At 32.5% G+C, this 21,801-nt stretch overlaps 5 protein-coding genes across 10 annotated transcripts; 4 read left to right on the forward strand and 1 right to left on the reverse strand.

Annotated features, from left to right (window-relative positions):
- The first annotated feature begins 173 nt into the window (after nucleotides 1–173).
- On the forward strand, nucleotides 174–6,362 carry LOC6579966 (putative transcription factor SOX-14). Of its 2 annotated transcripts, none has more exons than XM_015164011.3 (3): nucleotides 174–517; nucleotides 1,854–2,055; nucleotides 4,943–6,362. In XM_015164011.3, exons 2-3 carry the CDS (start codon nucleotides 1,951–1,953, stop codon nucleotides 6,269–6,271), a joined length of 1,434 nt encoding a protein of 477 aa, XP_015019497.1. In that variant the 5' UTR covers nucleotides 174–517; nucleotides 1,854–1,950; the 3' UTR covers nucleotides 6,272–6,362. The 2 variants fall into 2 exon arrangements, with proteins under 2 accessions (XP_015019497.1, XP_032585760.1); XM_032729869.2 differs by having other exon boundaries at nucleotides 174–342.
- A 1,073-nt stretch (nucleotides 6,363–7,435) lies between these two features.
- On the forward strand, nucleotides 7,436–10,093 carry LOC6579967. Its single transcript, XM_002005804.4, has 6 exons — nucleotides 7,436–7,731; nucleotides 7,878–8,043; nucleotides 8,251–8,567; nucleotides 8,628–8,816; nucleotides 8,877–9,008; nucleotides 9,094–10,093. Exons 1-6 carry the CDS (start codon nucleotides 7,549–7,551, stop codon nucleotides 9,124–9,126), a joined length of 1,020 nt encoding a protein of 339 aa, XP_002005840.1. The 5' UTR covers nucleotides 7,436–7,548; the 3' UTR covers nucleotides 9,127–10,093.
- Nucleotides 10,094–10,624: 531 nt separating this feature from the next.
- On the reverse strand, nucleotides 10,625–13,368 carry LOC6579968 (inner nuclear membrane protein Man1). Of its 2 annotated transcripts, none has more exons than XM_015164013.3 (2): nucleotides 13,273–13,368; nucleotides 10,625–12,633 (listed from the first exon to the last, which is right to left on the reverse strand). In XM_015164013.3, exon 2 carries the CDS (start codon nucleotides 12,625–12,627, stop codon nucleotides 10,708–10,710), a length of 1,920 nt encoding a protein of 639 aa, XP_015019499.1. In that variant the 5' UTR covers nucleotides 12,628–12,633; nucleotides 13,273–13,368; the 3' UTR covers nucleotides 10,625–10,707. The 2 variants fall into 2 exon arrangements, with proteins under 2 accessions (XP_015019499.1, XP_015019498.1); XM_015164012.3 differs by lacking the exon at nucleotides 13,273–13,368 and adding an exon at nucleotides 13,109–13,157.
- A 437-nt stretch (nucleotides 13,369–13,805) lies between these two features.
- On the forward strand, nucleotides 13,806–16,756 carry LOC6579969 (peptidylglycine alpha-hydroxylating monooxygenase). The gene is made up of 8 exons (XM_002005806.4): nucleotides 13,806–14,149; nucleotides 15,098–15,155; nucleotides 15,228–15,315; nucleotides 15,371–15,443; nucleotides 15,586–15,718; nucleotides 15,784–15,832; nucleotides 15,899–16,237; nucleotides 16,367–16,756. Exons 1-8 carry the CDS (start codon nucleotides 13,973–13,975, stop codon nucleotides 16,533–16,535), a joined length of 1,086 nt encoding a protein of 361 aa, XP_002005842.1. The 5' UTR covers nucleotides 13,806–13,972; the 3' UTR covers nucleotides 16,536–16,756.
- A 306-nt stretch (nucleotides 16,757–17,062) lies between these two features.
- LOC6579970 (oxysterol-binding protein-related protein 2) lies at nucleotides 17,063–21,153 on the forward strand. Of its 4 annotated transcripts, XM_015164014.3 has the most exons (10): nucleotides 17,067–17,235; nucleotides 18,009–18,161; nucleotides 18,235–18,315; nucleotides 18,388–18,608; nucleotides 18,738–18,996; nucleotides 19,698–19,895; nucleotides 19,973–20,180; nucleotides 20,245–20,370; nucleotides 20,680–20,897; nucleotides 20,968–21,153. In XM_015164014.3, exons 3-10 carry the CDS (start codon nucleotides 18,281–18,283, stop codon nucleotides 21,068–21,070), a joined length of 1,368 nt encoding a protein of 455 aa, XP_015019500.1. In that variant the 5' UTR covers nucleotides 17,067–17,235; nucleotides 18,009–18,161; nucleotides 18,235–18,280; the 3' UTR covers nucleotides 21,071–21,153. The 4 variants fall into 4 exon arrangements, with proteins under 4 accessions (XP_043866686.1, XP_015019500.1, XP_002005843.1 ...); XM_002005807.4 differs by lacking the exon at nucleotides 18,009–18,161; XM_044010751.1 differs by lacking the exons at nucleotides 18,009–18,161; nucleotides 20,968–21,153 and having other exon boundaries at nucleotides 17,063–17,235; nucleotides 20,744–20,891.
- Nucleotides 21,154–21,801: the final 648 nt, after the last annotated feature.

The following is a 21,801-nucleotide window of genomic DNA, read 5'->3' on the forward strand; positions in this document are numbered from 1 at the left end:
GTGAATACAGCGTCGTGTGTGTATATATAAAGAGCGATAAAAAAACAACAACCTAAAGTAATTTGCGTAGTGTATTTGTGTGTATGTATGCATATATGTATTTATTTACGTGCTTATGTATAACAGACGTTTGTATGAATGTATGAACGTACGTATGAATGTAGTTTCTCGTCACATTCAACTCGTATCTCAATCGGTTCGTGTTCGTCGAGTTCGCTGCTTTGTGATTGTGCTTCTTGCACTGGCACTTGGCGCTAAGATTCAATTGAGCCAGAATGCTCCGACTTTGCCGCGGAGCAGTCGGTCGCAATATGTGTTCTGCTCCGTCGTAGCCTCAATAACGTTAATACGCAGATGATATACAAATCCAAACTAAAACCAAATATAAAATCAAAACAAAACAAAACAAATTAAAAGCCACAACATTTTAATGTCACTAATTTAGCAACAAGTGTTAATCTTAATGCAGATATATGCACGTATATACTTTTGCGTATAAATAATACATTCATTGGCTGTATGTAAAGTATAAAGTGATTAAATCTCAACATTCACAAATTATAATTTACCTGCATGTTCATTGTGATTTGTCTGTGTTTAATCTACACACTGTTTTATATGCCAATGTACATGGATTAAAAGAAAAGCGTAGTTATCATGCGTTTGTATTTGTATATTTTCTTGATGCTTGATACGCGATTCGAAAACGTCATTGCTTATAAACATATGCAACAACAAATGTATATGCATACATACATACATATAATATTATTATAATAAAATATAACAGATTTGAGCAAGTAAATCCACAAATTATAAGTCTATGTGTGTACATAAATATAAATACATACATACATACACACGCATAAACATATATGTATGCGTATGTTCGTGCATCTGTGATTTTTAAATATGTTTCCATAAGAGTATACAAATTTTTAAACATGTATTAACGCACATACATGCATATACACATGTGTGCATGCCTGCATGTGTGTGCCTCAGTGAGTGAGTGTGTGTATGTGTGTGTGAGTGTACATGTAAATAAAATAAACTCATTGCCACAGACAAAACTCGAACGTGAGTCTTTGAACATTGCGAACAGAAAATAAGGAACCAGTTTCACCTTGAGTCAAAATGCATACATGCATACGCAGTATGTACAAGTGGCAACTGCATACATATACAATATGAACATATACAAGTGTACATAAGGACGATCAAAAATATATCCGCAACTTGCATTTGAGCGATCAAGAGAAAAAATGAATAAACTTGTGCATACATATATCCGAACATAAGTGTATGTACATATGTATATGTATATGTAAAATGTAAATATATATACATATATATGTATATATATTATATATATATATTTTTTTACATATGTATGCACATATGTATCTACATATATGCAAGTGCATAAAAACGGAATTAAATTAATATATGTATGTATGTGGGTATATACAAAGTATGTACATATGTATGTATGTGCGCATTTATATATAAGTATAAACAAATCGTTCCATACTTGTTCTTCTACTTGCATTCTCATATATGTGCATTTATATACATATATATATTTACATTTGTATATACATATATGAATGCATGCAGTAATATTGAAAAGGAAATGAATGTTCTTATATACACCTATGTATACTCAAACATACATATACATTCATGCAAATATAAATACGTAGATATTTCATTATTTGTATGTAATGAAATGCAAATAATTGTCTAGTCCAGATCCCAGATCCAGACATCTATTAATAATATAACTGATCTAGATCCGCACAGTCACAAATACTAACTCCAATTAATTTTTTTATTTATCGCTTCAACAGTGCCACAAACAATTCATAGACTAACGACGATATATAAGTTATTTAAAAAATTAAAAATAAAGGCGTGCCAGCCTCTGGCCACACATAAACAACTAAAATGGAAAACTATGAAAATCATATTAAAACTAAAAGATCTCCAACGGTTTTTGGATCTGCACTTGTTCCAGCTAACTCAAGTACTCCGTATTCAGATGCAACTCAAGTAAGTAAAATCACAATAGGAATACATACGTATATACTTACATACTTATGTATGTATGTATGCATGTTCAATCAGAATAAGCAATTTAAAATTAGACAAAAATTGCATTTTAATACCTTGCATGAAAAGCATTTTTATTGAGATAGCATTTAGTCTAGCGTTTCTGCCAAAGATGGCGTTCTTCTACTTATATTTAATCATATACAGTCAACATTTCAACAAAATGTCAATGCCAGCTTAGAAATTGGCTTCCTTCACTTATGTATATGCATACATACATATACAATGTACATATAAGCATTCAACAGTTTAAATGGCATTTTTAGTGTATTTATACCCAATAATAGTTTCTTCTTCATATGAAATTCTTCATATACTTTTAATCGTTTATCTGAAATGGCAATTTTAGTGCATTTCTATCTGACAAAATAGCTTTAAAATACACGCATACATACATACATACATTCCCGCTAACTACGTATTTATGAATGCGTCATGCACTATGTGTACATTAAGCGCATTTAGAATGTCTGATTGGTTCTTATGAACCGAATTTTTTGTCTAGCTTTAAGAGTGTCTGAACTTTATTTCTATTTACATATACATGCATATATGTATGTGTAAGAAACTTTGTTAATTTCGTAGGTGCAGAACGGATGCCATTCCGATAGAAGAGGTCAATGAAACGTTTAACTGATAAGAGTGTATGTATGTGCGAAAAATAGGTGTTTATATGTACATATTTATATAAATATTTTATATATAGATTTGTTTACATATATTTTTCGTTCAATTTTTAGATAGTAATTTCGTTATATTATTTAAAAAGAAAACAAATTATAAAATGCGCAGCATGTGCTTTGCGAGCAAAGGTGTTAATATTTAAATTAAAGATATGTATGTATTTTTATGTAAACACAAGTCATGCACTCCCATTAAGCGTATAAGAGTAGTTTTATATATTTGTATAGGTTTGAGTGTATGTACGTGCATACAGACATGTGTATCTGTGTGCGTGCATCCATTAAATTATAGTATATCAACTGTCTGGCTTCTGGCGTCCATGTTTGTGTTTTGGTTAGATTCATATAAGACATCAAGAATGTAAATCAATAATTTAGAGTCACATTTTAGCAAGTGCAAAAGTAATGTCAATGGCCGCTGTAGCAAAGCGTCTGCGTCCACCTAACCATTTGCTTCATATCCCATTCGTTTGAGCTAAAACAACAATGCTGTGGCTGCTTCTCCTGCCGCTCTTGTTGCTGATGTTGTTGTTGTTGCGTCGGCGTCGGCGTCGGCGTCGGCGTCATTGCCGCTGGCTATATTGGTTGGTTGAACTTGGGGTTCACGAACTGCTTCAAGGTCGTAGTTAACGCTATTACTAGTGTGTTTTTTTCGACTCTAATAAAAAGGTTGTTCACTCGAGCAGTGCGACATTGCGCTTAGTGGACTAGAATATATACAGATATACACAATCTATACATAATATATGTACATATGTAGTCTGTGCATTTTTTATATAGTCATACACATTATGCTTAAATGACGTCTGTTCCGTTTTTAATTTTCTTAAAGTGGTTTTCGTTTTTCCAATTTAGCAATTTTGCGATTTTGGCTTCAACTTTGATTTCAATAGGAAATAATTTTAGATTGGAAGATTTTGAAAAGTTTTTATGGTATTACCAATTATAAATTTGCTATTTTTCAATTTCATTAAGGCAAACATTAATAAATATAATTAATTGTAATTATTAAAAGAATTTTGTTTTAATATTTGCTTCATAATCTAGTTTATTATTATTATTTTAATGTGCTCATTTATAAAACATTAAATATACATTCTACACATGTATCATATATAAAAAAATCGTAGTTTCAACTTAATTAATACATTTTTATTCTTGTAGATTCTAATTAAAGATGTTTTTTTTTTAATAATTAATTATTTTTATAGATGTTAAATATAATCATTATTAAAGTAAATAATAAATATTTCAAAATTTGTCGTTAAATGCTTTGCTTAGATCACCACTATATATATATTTTGAAGATTCGTATATATATATAATATATGAAAGATGCATTCATACACATTTTCTTTGCAAACGTCGTGAGAAGTGAATTATCAAGAATTCGAAAATTATTGTTTCATAAATGTGGTATTCAAGAATATTTTTTAAATTAAACCAGAACTAAAATGCGAATTTTATGTGAATAATAATGCATTCTTCCAAAACAAAAGTCGGGATATTGCGTACTGCCAATATGTCTGGTGAAATATCGGCAATAGATTACATTATCGGACAATGACGGTCTTATCTATAGATTTGTATATAAGCATTGGGTACAGGGTATCAATATGTCGTAAGCTTCTAATAATAATAGCAATAAACTCTCTTTAGTTGATTCAATAAAAAACAGCAGCGGCAATTGCTGCGGATTTATTTCGCCGAAAAGCCATGTTTCACACTTAACAATTGTCACATGGCGACAAATCAATTTACAATTTACAAAATTGATTAAAAAGCACGAATTATATTTATTTATTTACTTTTTTGTTTATTGTGGGAAAGGGAAACTTCTTTGATAAACACGTTTGTGCTTTTTTCTGTTTTAATCTTAGTTAAGTTTTTTTTTATGAATATAAATTGTGGGGTATATATTATGTATATATATATATATATATATATATATATTTGTTTTTATTAAAATAATTTGACTTCAACTGAAAATAGTAGTTATAACATCTAATTAATCTAAAATAGAAAAAAATTCATTGAATCTAAGTTATTTTGAAATCATTATCTATAATAAATATACATTTATATTAAATAATAAATTAATTTCTTTACTAATTGAAATTAAAAATATAATTCTTATCTTTTAGACAAAAAAACATTCTCCTGGCCATATAAAAAGGCCAATGAATGCATTCATGGTCTGGAGTCAAATGGAACGACGGAAAATATGCGAAAAAACGCCAGACTTGCATAATGCTGAAATTTCCAAGGAACTAGGCAGACGATGGCAGCTTTTATCTAAGGACGATAAACAGCCATATATTATCGAAGCAGAAAAGCTGCGAAAACTTCATATGATAGAATATCCAAATTATAAATATAGGCCACAAAAAAAACAATCAAGATCGTCAGTCGTTTTAAAGCAAAATCAGGATATAGATATCGATGTTAAGCAGGATTCACAGAATCTGACGACACCTGTTGCAATAAATGGAACATGTACTGCCGGTCGGAAAAACAAAAGATCTACCTCTTCTTGTCAATCTAGTGCGTTGTCAAAACGTCTAAAAAATGATTCAGGTGATAATGTAAAATGTAATAATGACATAAAGACCCCCTCCAGTACTTTTGAAGTTGTACTCCCACCGGAAAAGGATTATGTAAATCTCCAGTCAGCCGAATTTGTACAAACAAATAATCGAATCGATTGCGGTATACATTCGGGCGATAGTATTGTTAAACTGGAAAATGTATCGGATAACAATAATGCCCTTATCACACAAGAGAATTTGTCATTTCTTCAATTCTTTGATAATCCGCAAAAAACTGAAGACGCAACTCTAGAAACGAACTTATCGTGTATTAGTCAGGGCGTTAGCCAACACGTCCAGCCAAATTTTGGTGATTGTCAGAATATTGGAGAGCCCGTATTTGATTCTGAAGAAAATATTGTGAACGATGCAAATTTGCATTCGGCTAGCCATCACATATCCCCCTATGTGCCAGATACGCAGGAGTGTTTTACAGAAGACTGTGGATCCGAAAGTATACCCCATCAGCCATTCTACGCATTGCGGCCACAAACAGTTACAATGAACATTGAAATTCATAATAGTCCAGTTACCTATGGAGCGAATACATTCCAAAATGAAGAATTCAACCCAATTCCATCGACGACCGAAGACAGCGACTGTAGCATCCTAACATCTACACATTCGCCACACATTGGCTTTTGTAGTAGCAGTATAGACAACAGTCTGGTGGAATCTGAAGGTATTACAAATCCATGTACATATTCTAACCAGGACTACAGCGGTAATTTGATTGGAGCAAATAATGATCTCAACTACTCAGTACATGATAACGATGGAGCTCTACTGGCTTATACTTTTGAGGATCTACCACCTCAACCAACTGGTAGTCATCTAGAATTTAATACTAACAGATATGAGTTTTCAAGCGTATACAAAATGTGAGCTATAGAATGTGAGAAATATTTAAGCTTTGTGTAATTTTTAATAATATGTTTTTACGTTTATAATTATACACCAAAATATATACACATATAAATAGATATTATATACACAATTATATATAAATATATATATATATATATATATATATATTATATATAAGAATATGAACGTACATTTAAACGAACAATAAAATGCATTGCATTAAACGATACATCTTTTGATTGTCCAATATTATTATTTTTCATTATGTACACGCTTTCAGAGTTCAATCAACCGCCCATCGTCTGTCAAGGGGTTTTTATACACTCGTAGCGGATATTCAATTGTGTCATTAAATGTGTAGCATATAGATCGGGTGAGTTACTGTCTGCCGTTTCTAGTGGACTTCCATAAGCAGTGAACGTTGACGCCTCAACTCGTGATTTGAGGTGGTTAGCAACACGACGTGAGGTGTTCGGTAGATCAACAATTATGAGTCAGCAAATATTGAGTTAGGTCATCTCTGAGAATATCATCGCCAGGAGCTTTTCGACGATGGAGTCAGGAATCTTAGAAAGTAAGGTAGTAACTTCAACCTTTATGAACCGCCAAGACTGTTGGGCCTAAATTAAGCCTGTATGTTAGAGAGGTCACTCAGGCGTCCTTCCTTCCAGCCTGCCTTTTTATCCCTTTACATACGATTTATCCTTACCATACGAGTTTGTGGGCTGACCCCGAATCTCTAAGGATTGTGTACCCTGCGTAATCTGAGATGTCCATATATCTGGAGTATTTACTGATTTGGAAACGGCAAAATATTTTCTTTGGGAGTGTGTGGTGCATGCCATTTTCTTTTTTTTAGGCTTTAAAAAGGATCGTAAGGAAAAGCATTTAATAATCTATTGAAATACATAGAAAATATGGTTAAAACAATTTGTGCATAAAATGATATATATTGTATTATAAATAGAATTTGTAAATAAATATAGTTTCATAATCAGTATATAAACGTATTAATTTACATATATTCAGTAGCACAGGAAAAATCACATCAGAGAACAAAAGCCGCGTTAACGGCAATTTATTATAAATCATCGCATATTTAGCACCTATTGTGCTAGCACGAGAACTACTACAACAGTGTCCGATGTATCGTGTTCTCAAAATATCGATTAATCCAAACATTGAACATGCTTAGCAGAAAATCGATTGTTCTTACAAATAGAACTAGTAAACAGAATTATTAAAATTAATTTAAGCAATTACACCATACAGTAATTGCACATAAATATTTTAGTATGGACTGCAATCATTTTATTGAAGTTCCTCTACGTTCCGGTGGAGGAAAGAAAATGAAGAAAAGGAAAGAACTCGATGCTCTGGTTGCGCACTCCTTGACAAAAAGAGGCTCCCACCGTACTATAAATTCACAGGATAAATTGCTTTCAGTCTCAACCGATGACCTTGATGATTTCGCATGGGTAAATATACTTAAATATATTGCTGATTATCTTAGTTATTAAACCTTATCTAACTGTGTTTTTATGGCTAACTATTTGAATGTAAATTCACATGTATGTATGCATGTGTGTATGCTCATATGTCATGCGCCTTTGTTTTGATTTAGATGAGTGTTGCGAGCATTCGACGAAATAACAAGAAGCAAATTTATATCCGCAAGTGTGGTCCCGCGCTTTTCTGCATTGCAACAGTCTTTTTTGTGTCCATATTATATTGGGTATACTTCGATTTGCGTCAGCAAATCTCCGATTATCAACAAAAATTTGAAGAAGGTAAGAAACACTGCAAGTTTTTATTTCTATTTCATGTTTTTACAGTTGATTAAAAAATTATACGCACATATGGACTTGGAACTCAATGAATTTAAAATTTGGCAAAGAGGGATATTTCAGTCCTTGTACTATAATTTTTTGATCAACTGTATTTACATATTCTTATAATTATATTATTAAATTTATTTTATGTTTAATTTCAAATAGTTTCGGCCGTAAGCAAAGTATTTCCGGATACACTTCAGCAGTGGCATGAGACGACGTCGTTTCTTATAAAAAATCAGTCTTTAATTATATATCAATTGAATGATTTGACTCAAAGCGTGGAATTACTGGGAGCCAATTTAAGCAGCCTCCAAGCAACCGTAAACGCACAACGGAACTATGGCCAGGATCAAAAGATTGTTGCTGACTTTGGAGCCAAATTGGAGGCCGTTGTTACCGATATGGAAGTGGTAAAGAAACATCTCAATAATTACGTCGATGATCAGAAAAGCCTTAAACTCGAAACGGATATTTTGAAGGTAGCTTAAAGTGTTTATTTTCAATCATTTTCTTTTATCATACATTATTCTTATTTTTAGGGCAATATAAGTCAATTATCCACTGTTCAAGCGAATTCTTCTTCATCGGCAAATTATACAAAGGATATTAGCCAATTCAAAGAAACTATGGAAAATACATTGAACAATGTGAATAACCAAATTGTTTCTGTTAATAACACGTTAAGCCAAACAATTAACATACTGCATGGCGAGATAATGGAATATAAAGTAAGTATATTTTGCTTATAATGTTCTTCAATACAATTATTGTTTACTTATTTATTTTAGACAAAGTTGGAAGACCTTTTGGATCGTTTTCAAAATATAACTTCTCATGTCGCCACATTGAGCAACAATTGGTTGCAATTCAAGCAAAAAATGATAGTTGTCGACGAGCAATTGAGCAAATTCAATGAAAAGGTAAGTTCAAAATCATTCTAGTCAATTTGTATAGTACATACAATTATTACATATATTTTTATATATGGTATTTTCATACAAACAGAACAAACAAAATGATTTAATAGATCAAGTGTAACATCAGCCAACGAGTCAATAAACGCAACCACTTCAGCAGCAGCAGCATGAGCAGCAACAGCAGCAGCAGGAGCAGCATTATCAGCAACTAGGACAACAGCAACAAAAGCAACAGTTGGAACAGCTTTAGCTAACTGCAGCAACATGTGTAGTTGGCGCTACAGTTCCAGATATGACCAAGTTAACAGCAGCAGAGGATTCAAACAGCATTTAACATAAAACAGTTCATTTAAAGTCAAATGAACTATAAGAACGATAAGCAATGGATGCGATGAAGAAACATCTGTAACAGCAACTTCTCATGACTTCTTGCCAGATGAAGAGAATTTCAAATAATATACCAAATTGTCAATTTAAGTTCTTAGCTTGCCGCTACAAAATTAACTTTGTATTGGCGCTAGTCAACATTAAATTTATGATTCAAGATCAGCTGTAGTTGACTGTGCGTTCTTCGGTCACCGTCTGCACAAAGGATATTTTGAATAACTGAAAATGAGCAGAGCCCTGCGAGATTGTTAAAGGCAAACAGTTGGCTGAAGATGAAGTGTTAGCATTTTAATAAGTGGTGTAGGAACAGGAGGAACAGAGGATAAACGAATTATGTATTTATCAGTTCCAGGAGACTTGCTACGTACCATCTATAATAAGTTAGTTATAATGCAGGACACCAAAAAGAAAAAAAATACTTGAAATACAAATTGTATAAAACATTTAGTGTATGCACACGAGCAGCGCCGAGCTGTTTTGTTTATTGTAAATTTTGTAAATATGTTAAAAATCGTTAGTCAACGATCAATCTGAATGCTTTAAGTTCAACTCTGACAGCCATTTAGTTTTATGAATGCCCATCTTAGTACTTAATGTTTGTGTAACCAAATGTCATTGACGTAATAATAATAAATATTAAATGTATAAGGTTTAAACTTCTTAGGTTACGTATAAATTTGTTATTGAATTCTGTCATGCAATTGTTTTTTTTTGTTTATATTTATTTAAAATAAAAATCTTTTCAAATTACATTCAAAATTGTTAAAAATCTGTTTATTCAAGTGCTTTATAAAGCGAGTGTTTAACAGAAATCACATTATCTAAAGTAAATAGATAATATTTCAAATTAGATATCAACTTTATCCAGACATGTGTATAATTCCTGTAAATGTAAGTTAAGTTAAAAAAAAAAATCAGATTTCCTTCTGGAAAGCAGTCGATTCACATCTCATGACATTTTCCATGGAGCTAAATGGAGTGTTGGAGTAACTATAGCGTTCTCCATAGTTCTCAACATTTCTTCAAGTATTGGTGCCTTTGAGCTAGGGAAATTCTGCTTTTGAGCTCAGCAGCAGACGAAATCACAGCGCTCATTTGTGAAAGAGTAAGTGTGCATCTGCAGGTACAATAATCCTTTGCTTGAGCTTAGTTTTTCTCGGATCTATCCGCGAGCGTAACCTTTAATCAAATTTAAAATTGATTTAATCCAATCCAAAGAAAAACCTTGTTAGTTATTTTGGTAAATCAAAAATTAATATGTATATATTTTTTGTTTGAATATCCTAAATTTCTAGTGAATTTATACAATACGACGTTAGTTAACATTAGAAGATTTTAAATATAAAGAGTTGGACAGAGATTTTGGAAAGCGACTCAGATAGCGCTCAAGTCGTAGAAACTTAATAGATATCAGACGCTTATCAAACCACCATCCATTGATTTCATTGTGCACAATGCCAGCGTCAGCCTCGCTAGCGCAACGAATGTACACGCAGCAGGACTGAGTGTCCAGCTGGATATCGCATATGTTGCAATTGGGTCCGACTTTTTCAAATATGGATTCGACTATCAATTGCTTCAAGTTTGGTTCCTTTATTTCGGACGCGTCGAACATGTGGCGAATTTTCAGGCAAGATGTGGGCGGGTTGACGATTTTATTCGAGTTATCAAATGCGGAACTTTGCCATTTCTTTGATGTGCTGAAGTCCTTGTTGCCAATGTTTTTATTCAATGTAATTGTGCGTAGTTGTTCTCCATTTCGTACTATCATCCCAAAGAGAACACGGGTATCGTTTGCCTCCAACTGCTGCAGGGCCTTGTTCCAAGCACTCATCACTTTTGATCGATTGTGAGGTGGCAGCAATTTGTCCTGCAATTGATTGATTATGATCTCCGAATTTTCCGAATGTGTACTATGATACATCAGCTCATTGATGATATCCTTCTTAAACTGTTCCGTTAATTGTAGACTTTCTTTTTGTTTCATGCGATAAAGGGAGGACAGGAAATAAATCAGGAAAAATCCAGCAATTGTGAGAATTACCAATCCAATAACTGTGAAAAATCGTGTCATTTTCTTTAAGATAAGGCACTTGAGTGGTAAATTTGGTTCGATAAGCTCAAACGATATTGTTGGTTCTGTTGAGTTATAGGTGGATACAATCGTCTTTATCATCCACTGCGGATTCTGCGCAATTAGGTACTGCGTAGCTAAGAGTTTATTGTGTAGATTACCATTTTGTATCTCAGTGTTCCGGCTCAATGCCTTCTTGAAGTCATTCATTTCAAGCGTCGCAGAGTGATCCTCGCTTATGCAATGGTGAAGTCGTGCTCTTTCATTCAGATACCCAAAGAGTTCTTTACATATATACAATGCCTTGTTGAACTGATCTTCGCTAATGCATTTCACTTTTTGAGCTGATCCACGGAGATCTATGTCGTTCATATTACATATGGTATATTTGATATCCGTTTGTGTGATGGGACTAAGGTCGAATTTCTTTGCCGTATATAGAACAGAAATCAATGCCAAGAATATGAATAGCGACCCAATAAGTACAGGCGGTATTATATATTGGCTAGCATCTGGTTTTTTAAGAAACGATCGCAGATCAAATGACAGCAGTTTCTGTATAATCCCATTTCGCATCAATGTCTTCGATGAATGCGCCGAGTATCCATCCTTAAACATGATCTTCTTCTTAATCGAGGCATCGCGAAAGCTAAGGAGTCTGTTAACAACACCTCCATCGCAATTATTTGATTTATCATATATTTTATAATATGGGGCTGGCTTCTCGGCTGGATATATGGGTTTTCGGCTATGAATGCTCAAGGAATGCGGCTCATTTTCATTTTCATAATGAGACGTTAAGAGCGGCGGTGGCGCATACATAGATAGTCTCGAACTTTTTCCCATGCTCTCACTCGCATCATTTCGGTGCGTTAGCGAAGAGCTCAGACGTGTATTAATCTTATTGTTCTCATGCTCCTTGTCAATTATGTTTGGATTTTCCTGTATTGGAATTGCTGGATGTGTATTTTGCTTATCATTGTAGTAGAGTACATAATTATTGACTTTAACTCTTTGGAGTTTCTCCTTTTTAATGTGTTTCATTAGTTTTTTGATAAGTATGGGCCTTGTTGTTTCAGTCACTGGAGTATTCGCATATCCAAATTGTTGTAATTTCCTTTGTATTTCAATGTCGGTCAGGGAATTCAAGTTTTCGTCCATTTTGTGCTGAAAAAATAAATAAATATTGTTTATTTTTGTTCTAACGTTAAGATTAAATTACAAATACATGGAAAATACCAGTTGGAATTCTGAATTTCATAACTCCCAGGGTATTTGTTAGTCTTGAAGCATTAAGAAATTCTATTCCATCTATAAATTCTAATTATAGCTCTCTGCACTAAAATAAACAAACATTTCCAGACCTCATAATCATATTTATGTAAATTGGAGAATTTCGTTTTGTATTATAATGAGTTGATATTTCACATTAAATGTTTAGGGAAACATCTTTCTAAATTTTATGCCATATTACAAAATATCAAATTTTGTTCTGTGTGGAGATCCTTCTGATCTCATAAAATGTGTTAAGCATTTCGATTTTGTGTATTTCCAAAAGCAAAGACAATGCTTACCTCTGCTGTGCTTGTTTACTAATGTTTAGATTGCGGCTAATGAATGAATATCGCGCATTTTAACTTACCAAACGCCATCAAATTCTTATTGACTATATTTTCAATCAAGTGTTAATTGACTAATCAACAATTAATGCGCACGTTCATGTTTATTAGGAGTTTCGTGTTAATCATTAGAATGACTTGTTTTAAAATTACAATACTTTAATATTTAATAATCTGTAAAACTTACTCAATGATCGGCAAAGTTGAGATATTAACTATTAAAACAATACAATAAATTCCGAAACTATGTTAGGGATGCTCAATATGCATCGATTTTTAATAAAATATCGATGTATATCTTTATATGTATAAACACATTGGTATATCGGTATATCGCATCATAACAATTTAATTCAAAACATCGTGAATTTACGAAATGCCAGCATTAAAGCAAATTAATATAAAAGACACCAATAATTTTATTACCTAAAAATTCTGTAATCTGGCTGTTTTAATATTATTGTGTTATTTAATGATATCCATGTATGGTGAAATATGCAATTAGGGCACTAGCTTTCGCTTCTAGTTGTAATAAGTATGAGCAGCAAATTATATCAGTAATTTTTCGAATTAAAAGTAAAACTATTTTACCGCAATTCTTTTAATAATATGTATTATATTTTGTAATCTTCTTAGTGCATATGCCTAGGAAAACATAATTATTGGATATCGATAGCTTTTATTGAGCAGCATCCTAATCGAAAGCGGATCATCGCTATAAGAATGCGCAAACAGTGCGTGGCATCTCATCTCTAGTGGAGAACATTGTATACTGCGAAAAACGACCAAATAATTTTAAAAAACATATGTCTCAGTAAATGAGAGCAAGCAGTCATTTGCTCAAGAACTTGAATCTCTCCGCAACGTAAATAAATATTCATGTTGAAATGACACAATACAAATGTGTTTCCTACATACTTCTGTGGAATATCATAACAGCCGTTGCGCTGGTGGATCGTCAATTGCACACGTATTCAGAAGATGCAAGGAATTATGGCCAAGATAAAACCGAGAGCCTCACTGGCTCATTTCCATTCCTTATGCCATCGGTTTCTCCAAAAACTGTAAGCAGCAAAACATTTCATGTTGTAAATATGTTCATGTAGTTGCATTCAAAACAATTATTATCAATGCTGCGCGCGTATATTTTGTGTATGTATGTATGTGTATAGATAAGGCTTTTGTCTGTCCGAGCATAAAAGAAAATCGATTTTTGAAAATAAATTTAAAATGCAATTTGTTTGGTTTGAATTGACGCAAAACGTTACCATATGGATGGAAATCCCCTAGCTTGTTTGTTGGCATATTCCCTTATCACTGCAGATAACATATTGACACTGTTGAAATGGCATTCAACAGTTTATTACGACTTCAATATGGGAAAAATCATTTTATATTAAAACAGGTTTCAATTTGGAGACATTTTAGATATATTAAAACCCTTAATTTCATTGATAAAATTAAAAAAAAAAAAACAATTTAATCATATATGTATGTATGTATTTTGTAGTCGTCCGTTTCCTTGCACAATATATTTCATATTATCCAAGGCCTACATCATCAGGTGTCTGTAGTACACAAAACTGCCTGCGTTCCAACAAGTCTCCAATTTTGATAAAAATTGATTTATTTTATGCTCCAGGTTCCAGATTCTTTAAATTTTAAATACACTCTTTCTATAATCTACTTAATCATCAAGAGCAATACCAGGAAATATATTTTTGCGAATTACAGATGTTTTTACCTGTATTAACAGGTTGCAATCAATTTTATTGTACTTATTTACGTATGTATTAGTATGAATTCAATTTTGATTCATTGTATAAATGTATAAGTAGAACCAAGAAGATTTGAATGACGAGAAACTTTATTAAAAGTTAATATAAGAAAAAAGACAATTGACCTTATAGAACAAGTTTGTTACTCATAAGCGCTAACAACTTATACAAATAAATAAATATGCATCACATATATAATTATTTAACAATTATAATGAAATCTTTATTATATAGCCGGATCTGTATTTATGCACCCCTATCAAAGTCGACCCAACAACGTCATACTATATTGGTATGTTAAAATGATAAATGTTATGCAGTTCCACGGGGTTTTTATTAAAAATCATTTGTATTTTTATTAAAGTTGGTTACAAGCCAAACGCAACTATGAACACGGCACATCATATGCTGCTTTATGGATGCGGTGAACCGGGAAGCACAAGACTTACTTGGTAAGTTTTGTTGATCAATAAAAGTCAACAAAATCTCTAAACTGCATTATTTCAGGAACTGTGGAGAAATGTCAAAGTCAACTGAGGAAGAAACTGGAAGTCCTTGTGGACCTCAGTCACACTCGCAAGTACGACAATTGCTCACAAAAGAAATTACATCAATTTATTAAACATCTTTATTGAACTTTTTAGATTAGATTGAGATTTTTTTCCAATCCATCAATATCACATTTATTATTAGTAATTATTATATTATTATTCTTTTATTAGATCTTATATGCCTGGGCAAGAGATGCGCCTAGACTGGATCTACCGCCCGGTGTCGGATTTAAAGTGGGAAAGAATTCGCAAACTAAATATTTGGTCCTGCAGGTGCATTACGCTCACGTTGATCAATTCAAAGGTAAGATTAGAAAATAAATATGTACATTAAATTGGTTTATATTAAATGTTTAATATTTCATTTAGATGGTTCCACTGATGATTCGGGCATCTTTCTACAGTATACGGAAAAACCGTAAGTGTATTGTGTTCTTATCAAATGAGCTGAGATTTATTTTATTTGAATTCATTTCATTTACAGTCTCACAAAATTGGCTGGTACCTTGCTGTTAGGTACCGACGGCGTTATTCCTCCCATGAAGACGGAGCACATGGAGGCCGCCTGTGAGATAACTGAGAATAAAACAATTCATCCCTTCGCATATCGCACGCATACCCATGGTTTGGGTAAGGTTGTTGCTGGATATAGGGTTCGGTCAAATGCACGGGGCGTTCAGGAGTGGACGCTGCTTGGAAAGAGGGATCCGTTGACACCGCAAATGTTTTATAATGTCGAGGACAGTTCGCCAATCGTAACGGGTGACTTTGTCGCCGCCCGATGTACTATGAAAAGCACACGGCACCGTAATACAGAAATTGGGTAAGATTACTCATATAGACTATATATCATATATTTTATGTAGTGCCGTTGCAGCCTAAAATAGAATTAATTAAAATACTTGCTTATGCCTAATTAATGTGTATATTCTCTGTTCTGTTTTATTTACAGCCCGACAAATGAAGACGAAATGTGCAATTTTTACCTTATGTACTACGTTGACCATGGCGAACCTCTCGATATGAAATATTGCTTTAGCCAAGGTCCCCCTTATTACTACTGGGCCAATCCAGATACCGGACTACATAACATTCCTGATAAAGATGCCAGCATCTTGTAAATTGATAGCACTCGCTCTCTATCTCTATCCAGTATATCATAAACTACAAAGTGTACATTTAATTTTCTGGATTAGTTTTAATGTTATCTGTCGATTTATGTTTTGTACATTTAGATGTTGAACGTCATATTGTTAAACACTAAATCAACTTATATTTAATTTAAGCATTATAACAATATTGAATGTACGACATAAAATATACACGTGTACCTATATGATGATTCATGATTTTTAATGGGTGTGAGGAAGGTAGGTAATGCCATTTCTGAATGAATGAAATACGACTATATTTATTTTATTTTGTTTTTATTATTATTTTCAAAATATGCATTGGACATATTCTTTTTTCTTAAATTAATTTATATATTAATTTTTCTTTTGTTTTTTAATATTATTTTATAAACTTATTTATATATTATTTTTAACCACTGTGCTCCCCCAATATTTACTGGAAATCAAACTGGTAAAAATTTGTATTGTTCGATAAATTTGAAGCATCTCTAAGCTACTTCAATTTATCGCCTAGAACTGCGCAAAGTCAGCTTTTGCACCGCGAGTCGATTTAATTAAGTGGCTCCCATAAAAAAAAAAATCATAACAGCTACCTTTGCAGTAGCGAAAATGTTTACAAAGTTTTAAATTTTCGTTTAATCTAATCAGACAAGAAACATAAAAGTGAAAATTGTTTTTTAATATTTATGTATGTATTTTTCGAATTTAAATATTGGATTTACGTTTTACCAATAAAAAAAGTTTATAAAGTTTTCTGTACAACATATAATTTATATAGTGTAACGAAATTAAAATAATTTTGTTTAATAAAACAATAAAAACAGCTTCATGCACATTTACATAAAGCTTTTGTTTATTATTCCATATTTTTATTATATTTTTCATGCTGTGCCTAGCATTCAACAACAAAGAGACGAAATATTGATTTGTCGAGTAAACGAACTCATACTGACGTCCTTTTTATTTTTGTTTGTCGTTTTATATATTTCTGTGCTTTCTGTATATGTATATTTGTTTTGGCTAAAAAATATTTATTATAAATTAAAATTGGCTCAATATATTCTTGTTAGATTATGGCCTTTAAGTGTCCTTTCAGTGGTTAAGGGTTCTCTATATTAATATGTTATCTAAAAACAGGCTTTAAATGTATTAAAGATTATAATATTATATTTATTGTATCGCTTCTATTTTACCGAAAATTTGCTTAAAACTTTAACAACTGCTTAGATTTTATAGCGGGTTTTCTGTTCTGTAAACATCGCCGTTTAAAATGGCTGGATATATGTTTCATCTATCTATCTATCTGCACTTTAAAGTGATGTCCTCACTATATTCCATGAAAGTTAAAGCCAGTACGATTATTTCCTGATTTTTCTTATATATATAATTTAAGTGAGATCGAATATTAGTGGAAAGCAACAGCTAAAAATTTGCTGCATTTATATTTTTGTTTTTATAAAGCTATAAAACACATAAGCATTGTTATAAGCATTCTTCCTGCCTTTTTAACTCGGATAATCTCAAAGGAAGAACAACTTGAGATCACAGAAACACTCTACAGATTTAGCTGCGTGTTTTTATTGCATGCGTTTTCCCACCTATATATAATCGATGGTTAGTGATTAGCATTTGATTAACTTATACAGTTAATAATGGTAATCAGATCTTTTTCTATATATCTTCTCAGCTGCCTTATTTTTGAGACCCTACAACAATTGTCTATATTAAGCAAGATGGCAGAAAGTGCGGATAATGAATATATTGCCCGGTAAGTAAATAGATAAAACTAAGTATGTGAACGATTCAATAATACAAGCCTAATTTATTCTTTTTTTATAAGTCGCGAACTTCCAGCACCAATGTTATCCAGAAAAAAGATAAGTGTTTGGTCGGTCCTCAAAAATTGTATTGGAAAGGACTTAAGCAAGATTACCATGCCAGTTGAGTTGAATGAACCGTTAAGCTTCCTACAACGAATCTGTGAATATATGGAATATGCCAATGTCTTGACCTATGCTGCCCACCAAGATAATCCAGTGGATCGCATGAAATATGTGGCAGGTGAGTAAAAATCAGAAATAAAATCAATTGTATTAGAATTATGAATCCCAAATAGTACGCAAATCTTTATTATTTTAATTACTTAAAAAATATATTTAAATAATAAAAAACTTCTTCTTCAATCATCAGCATTTGCCGTATCGGCCTTGGCTTCCAACTTGGATCGACTGGGCAAGCCGTTCAATCCGATCCTTGGCGAAACCTATGAGCTCCAACGAGAGAATTATCGTATTGTCTGCGAGCAGGTCTCGCACCATCCACCGATATCTGCATTTCATGCAGAATCCAACGATTTTAATTTTTACGGTTCGATAAATCCGAAAATTAAATTTAGTGGAAAAAACGTTGAGATACGTCCAACTGGAGTTGTTACTGTCGAGTTTCCTAAGTGAGTATTCAGAGTTTTCTATTAAACTTTAAATGTAAATCTGCTAAAAAGTTAGAATAATACAGATAGATGTGTAAGACTTGCCCTAAGTTGAATAATATCTACGTCAGAGTCAAAATCAATATAAAAAGAAAGAAATGCTTCAAGTTACCCGTGGGATAACGCTGTCAAATGATCTATGAACAAAAGTGATTTAGATGTTCCATTGGGAGTGTCTCAACTGAACGGGACCAAAGAACAAGAAGCAATGAACTATTTAAAGCTAAGTGGCAAATCACTTTGGCATCTCTGCATGGTTTATTTCTTTTATTGAAATTCATGATAAATTGGAAATCGTCTGCACCGCTGGAAATCAACAAACATCGCACAGCTCTCGGGGATATACCATTATCGATCTAGACAAACCTTAAAAGTTTTAAGCCTGCTTTAAATATATATAAAATAGTTTTGCTATTTCTTTTTGTAACCATGAATTCATATAATTTACTATAAAACTAATTTAGACAGAAACAATTTTGTATTCAAGCCAATTTGTAAAAATTCAATAATTCTTTAGGAAATTCAAAATGTTTGTAGTAATCAATAATCATCAATCAAACCGTTTAAACATTTTTTCCGAATTTCTTAACAAGTTAAATACTTTCGATTTTTCATTTTAAAACTGTATATATTTATAATATTTGCATAAACATTTTTCACAGATGGAACGAAACCTATACATGGAGTAATGTCAATTGTTGTGTGCACAATATTATTGTCGGAAAACTTTGGATTGAGCAATATGGCACCATAGAAATCACAAACCATGCCACTGGACATGTGGCAACATTAACCTTCAAATCATCAGGTCTCTCAGACAAAGATCTTTACAGGGTAGAAGGCTTTGTCAAGGATGAAAAGTAAATAAATAAATATTGAATTATTATTATTTCAAAGAAAATACGTTTATAATTCTATTCAAATATTTTCATTACAGTCAGCAAAAACTTCTATTCCTTTATGGCAAGTGGACAAAGTTCTTGAAGTGCTGCTCGATGGAAGACTATGAGGAGCACCTGCAGCAGGAGAAGAAAATTGAGGAAGAGAAACATTGTAATTCCACGCATAATGCTGCTCAAGGCAAAATGTTTTCCAAATTAAATAGTTTTAAATTGGATTCCTTTCGCAGTTTATCTCTACAGGAGGTAAGGACCAATTGGTAAAGTGAGAAATTGGAAGAAATTTATTGAAATTTATACTCGTGTTTAGGACAAGGAGTTCACACCTAATGAAACCAACGATGGGCTGCCCAGAAGTGATTCGGATATTAGTCTGAATTTGCCCAATTCTATACTACTATGGAGGTGTAAGCCAAGACCTGCTAATAGCAGCGAGGTAACCAGACTTTTTTTTAGCCTATTTGATTCTAATTCTAATGCTTGCTGTAATTATAAAATTTTTTATATTTTACTAAATATTTGAAGAAATTTTATGTATGATATGTAAGGATAAGAGAAAATTCAAATTATGTACTGTAATTTTATGTAAAGTTTCCTCTAAATTTCAGTTTCTCGAAAATCTAATTCTATATATTTACCTCATAATTAATATTCCAATCATTTTGTAAAGCAGCACCTGAGCCTCAGCAATTGTAATATACTAATCCTCGTTAAAAACTACTTCATATTCCATGCATTTTTTTAGTATTATCATTTCACTAACTTCGCTCTGCAATTGAATGTAATGGAGTCTAATATGAAACCACCAGATACCCTTTGCCCCACCGACGCACGACTACGGCCGGATATATTATGTTTGGAGCAGGGCGATTTAGATGGAGCCTCAAGGGAGAAAGCACGTTTGGAAAAACAGCAGAGGGACTATAGAAAACAAGAAAAAAACTCGGATGAGCTTGGGCCAAGGTAAACTATTTTGTATATTTGTGATATACAAGTTTAATTTTATTTTAATGGGCATACATACATTTCTCAGATGGTTCAAAAAGGCTTACAACCCGTACACAAAGAGTGAAGCTTGGATTTATAATGGCAACTATTGGGATCGCAACTACAAGAATGTTAATGCAATTTTTTAAAGGCAAATGTATATAGTACCTATAGTAGCCGTTATTATGTATCGTACAAAATAAAGTTAATGTGAGTTATTTAGTAGAATCAATGCTATACGGAGTGCATTTATTATGCTACAAATTCGTTGAATTTGTTTACTAAATACATATCTATGTATAAAAACGGAAAATGAAAAATAAAATTGTCAGAATTATAGTACTCAGGATATACAGCTGCTAATTCACGATACACACCTGGCAGGTGCCGAGGCAGCTTTATGCAATTTCATAGCTTATTTTATTAAACAGATCGTTGATTTCCTCCTACTTAGCAAACTGTCAGTCGGCGATAAATGCATAATGCAAAACTACACATACATACATATGCACGTGTGTATGTGCACGTCTATTTAGGCATATCTGTATGAGTTTATACGTATGCATACAGTGTTCGTAAAAGTGTATGTATGTATATGCTTATGTGTTGGTGTAGGTACATGTTCAGGCATACATGCATGTATGCAGAGATGTCAATATTCACACATATGCACATACATACATTCACGCCTATACAGTTCAGTAGTTAGCTGTCTAAATGGGTGCTCAGTATATGTGTGTACATTTGTATGCATGCTTTAGCATACGAACATACATGTGAAAGCGTATGTATGTATGAAGTAATTGAATGAAAATGTATGCAATACCTACATATATATAAATAAATGCATAGTGCATGTGCATTATTTATAACTTGAGAT

Source organism: Drosophila mojavensis, unplaced genomic scaffold, assembly GCF_018153725.1.
Source record: "Drosophila mojavensis isolate 15081-1352.22 unplaced genomic scaffold, ASM1815372v1 contig_80, whole genome shotgun sequence".
In the NCBI taxonomy this organism is placed as follows: Eukaryota; Metazoa; Arthropoda; class Insecta; order Diptera; family Drosophilidae; genus Drosophila; species Drosophila mojavensis.

Coding starts and splice junctions, on each gene's coding strand:
- LOC6579968 (XM_015164013.3), bottom strand. CDS start 12,627: ATGGACGAAAACTTGAATTCCCTGACCGACATTGAAATACAAAGGAAA.
- LOC6579967 (XM_002005804.4), top strand. CDS start 7,549: ATGGACTGCAATCATTTTATTGAAGTTCCTCTACGTTCCGGTGGAGGA. Junction 8,044..8,250: donor TCAACAAAAATTTGAAGAAG/GTAAGAAACACT, acceptor AATTTCAAATAG/TTTCGGCCGTAAGCAAAGTA. Junction 8,817..8,876: donor GCGAGATAATGGAATATAAA/GTAAGTATATTT, acceptor TATTTATTTTAG/ACAAAGTTGGAAGACCTTTT.
- LOC6579966 (XM_015164011.3), top strand. CDS start 1,951: ATGGAAAACTATGAAAATCATATTAAAACTAAAAGATCTCCAACGGTT. Junction 2,056..4,942: donor CGTATTCAGATGCAACTCAA/GTAAGTAAAATC, acceptor CTTATCTTTTAG/ACAAAAAAACATTCTCCTGG.
- LOC6579969 (XM_002005806.4), top strand. CDS start 13,973: ATGACACAATACAAATGTGTTTCCTACATACTTCTGTGGAATATCATA. Junction 14,150..15,097: donor CATCGGTTTCTCCAAAAACT/GTAAGCAGCAAA, acceptor TTTATTATATAG/CCGGATCTGTATTTATGCAC. Junction 15,444..15,585: donor GACCTCAGTCACACTCGCAA/GTACGACAATTG, acceptor TTCTTTTATTAG/ATCTTATATGCCTGGGCAAG.
- LOC6579970 (XM_015164014.3), top strand. CDS start 18,281: ATGGCAGAAAGTGCGGATAATGAATATATTGCCCG. Junction 19,896..19,972: donor GGCTTTGTCAAGGATGAAAA/GTAAATAAATAA, acceptor TTTTCATTACAG/TCAGCAAAAACTTCTATTCC. Junction 20,181..20,244: donor GCAGTTTATCTCTACAGGAG/GTAAGGACCAAT, acceptor ACTCGTGTTTAG/GACAAGGAGTTCACACCTAA.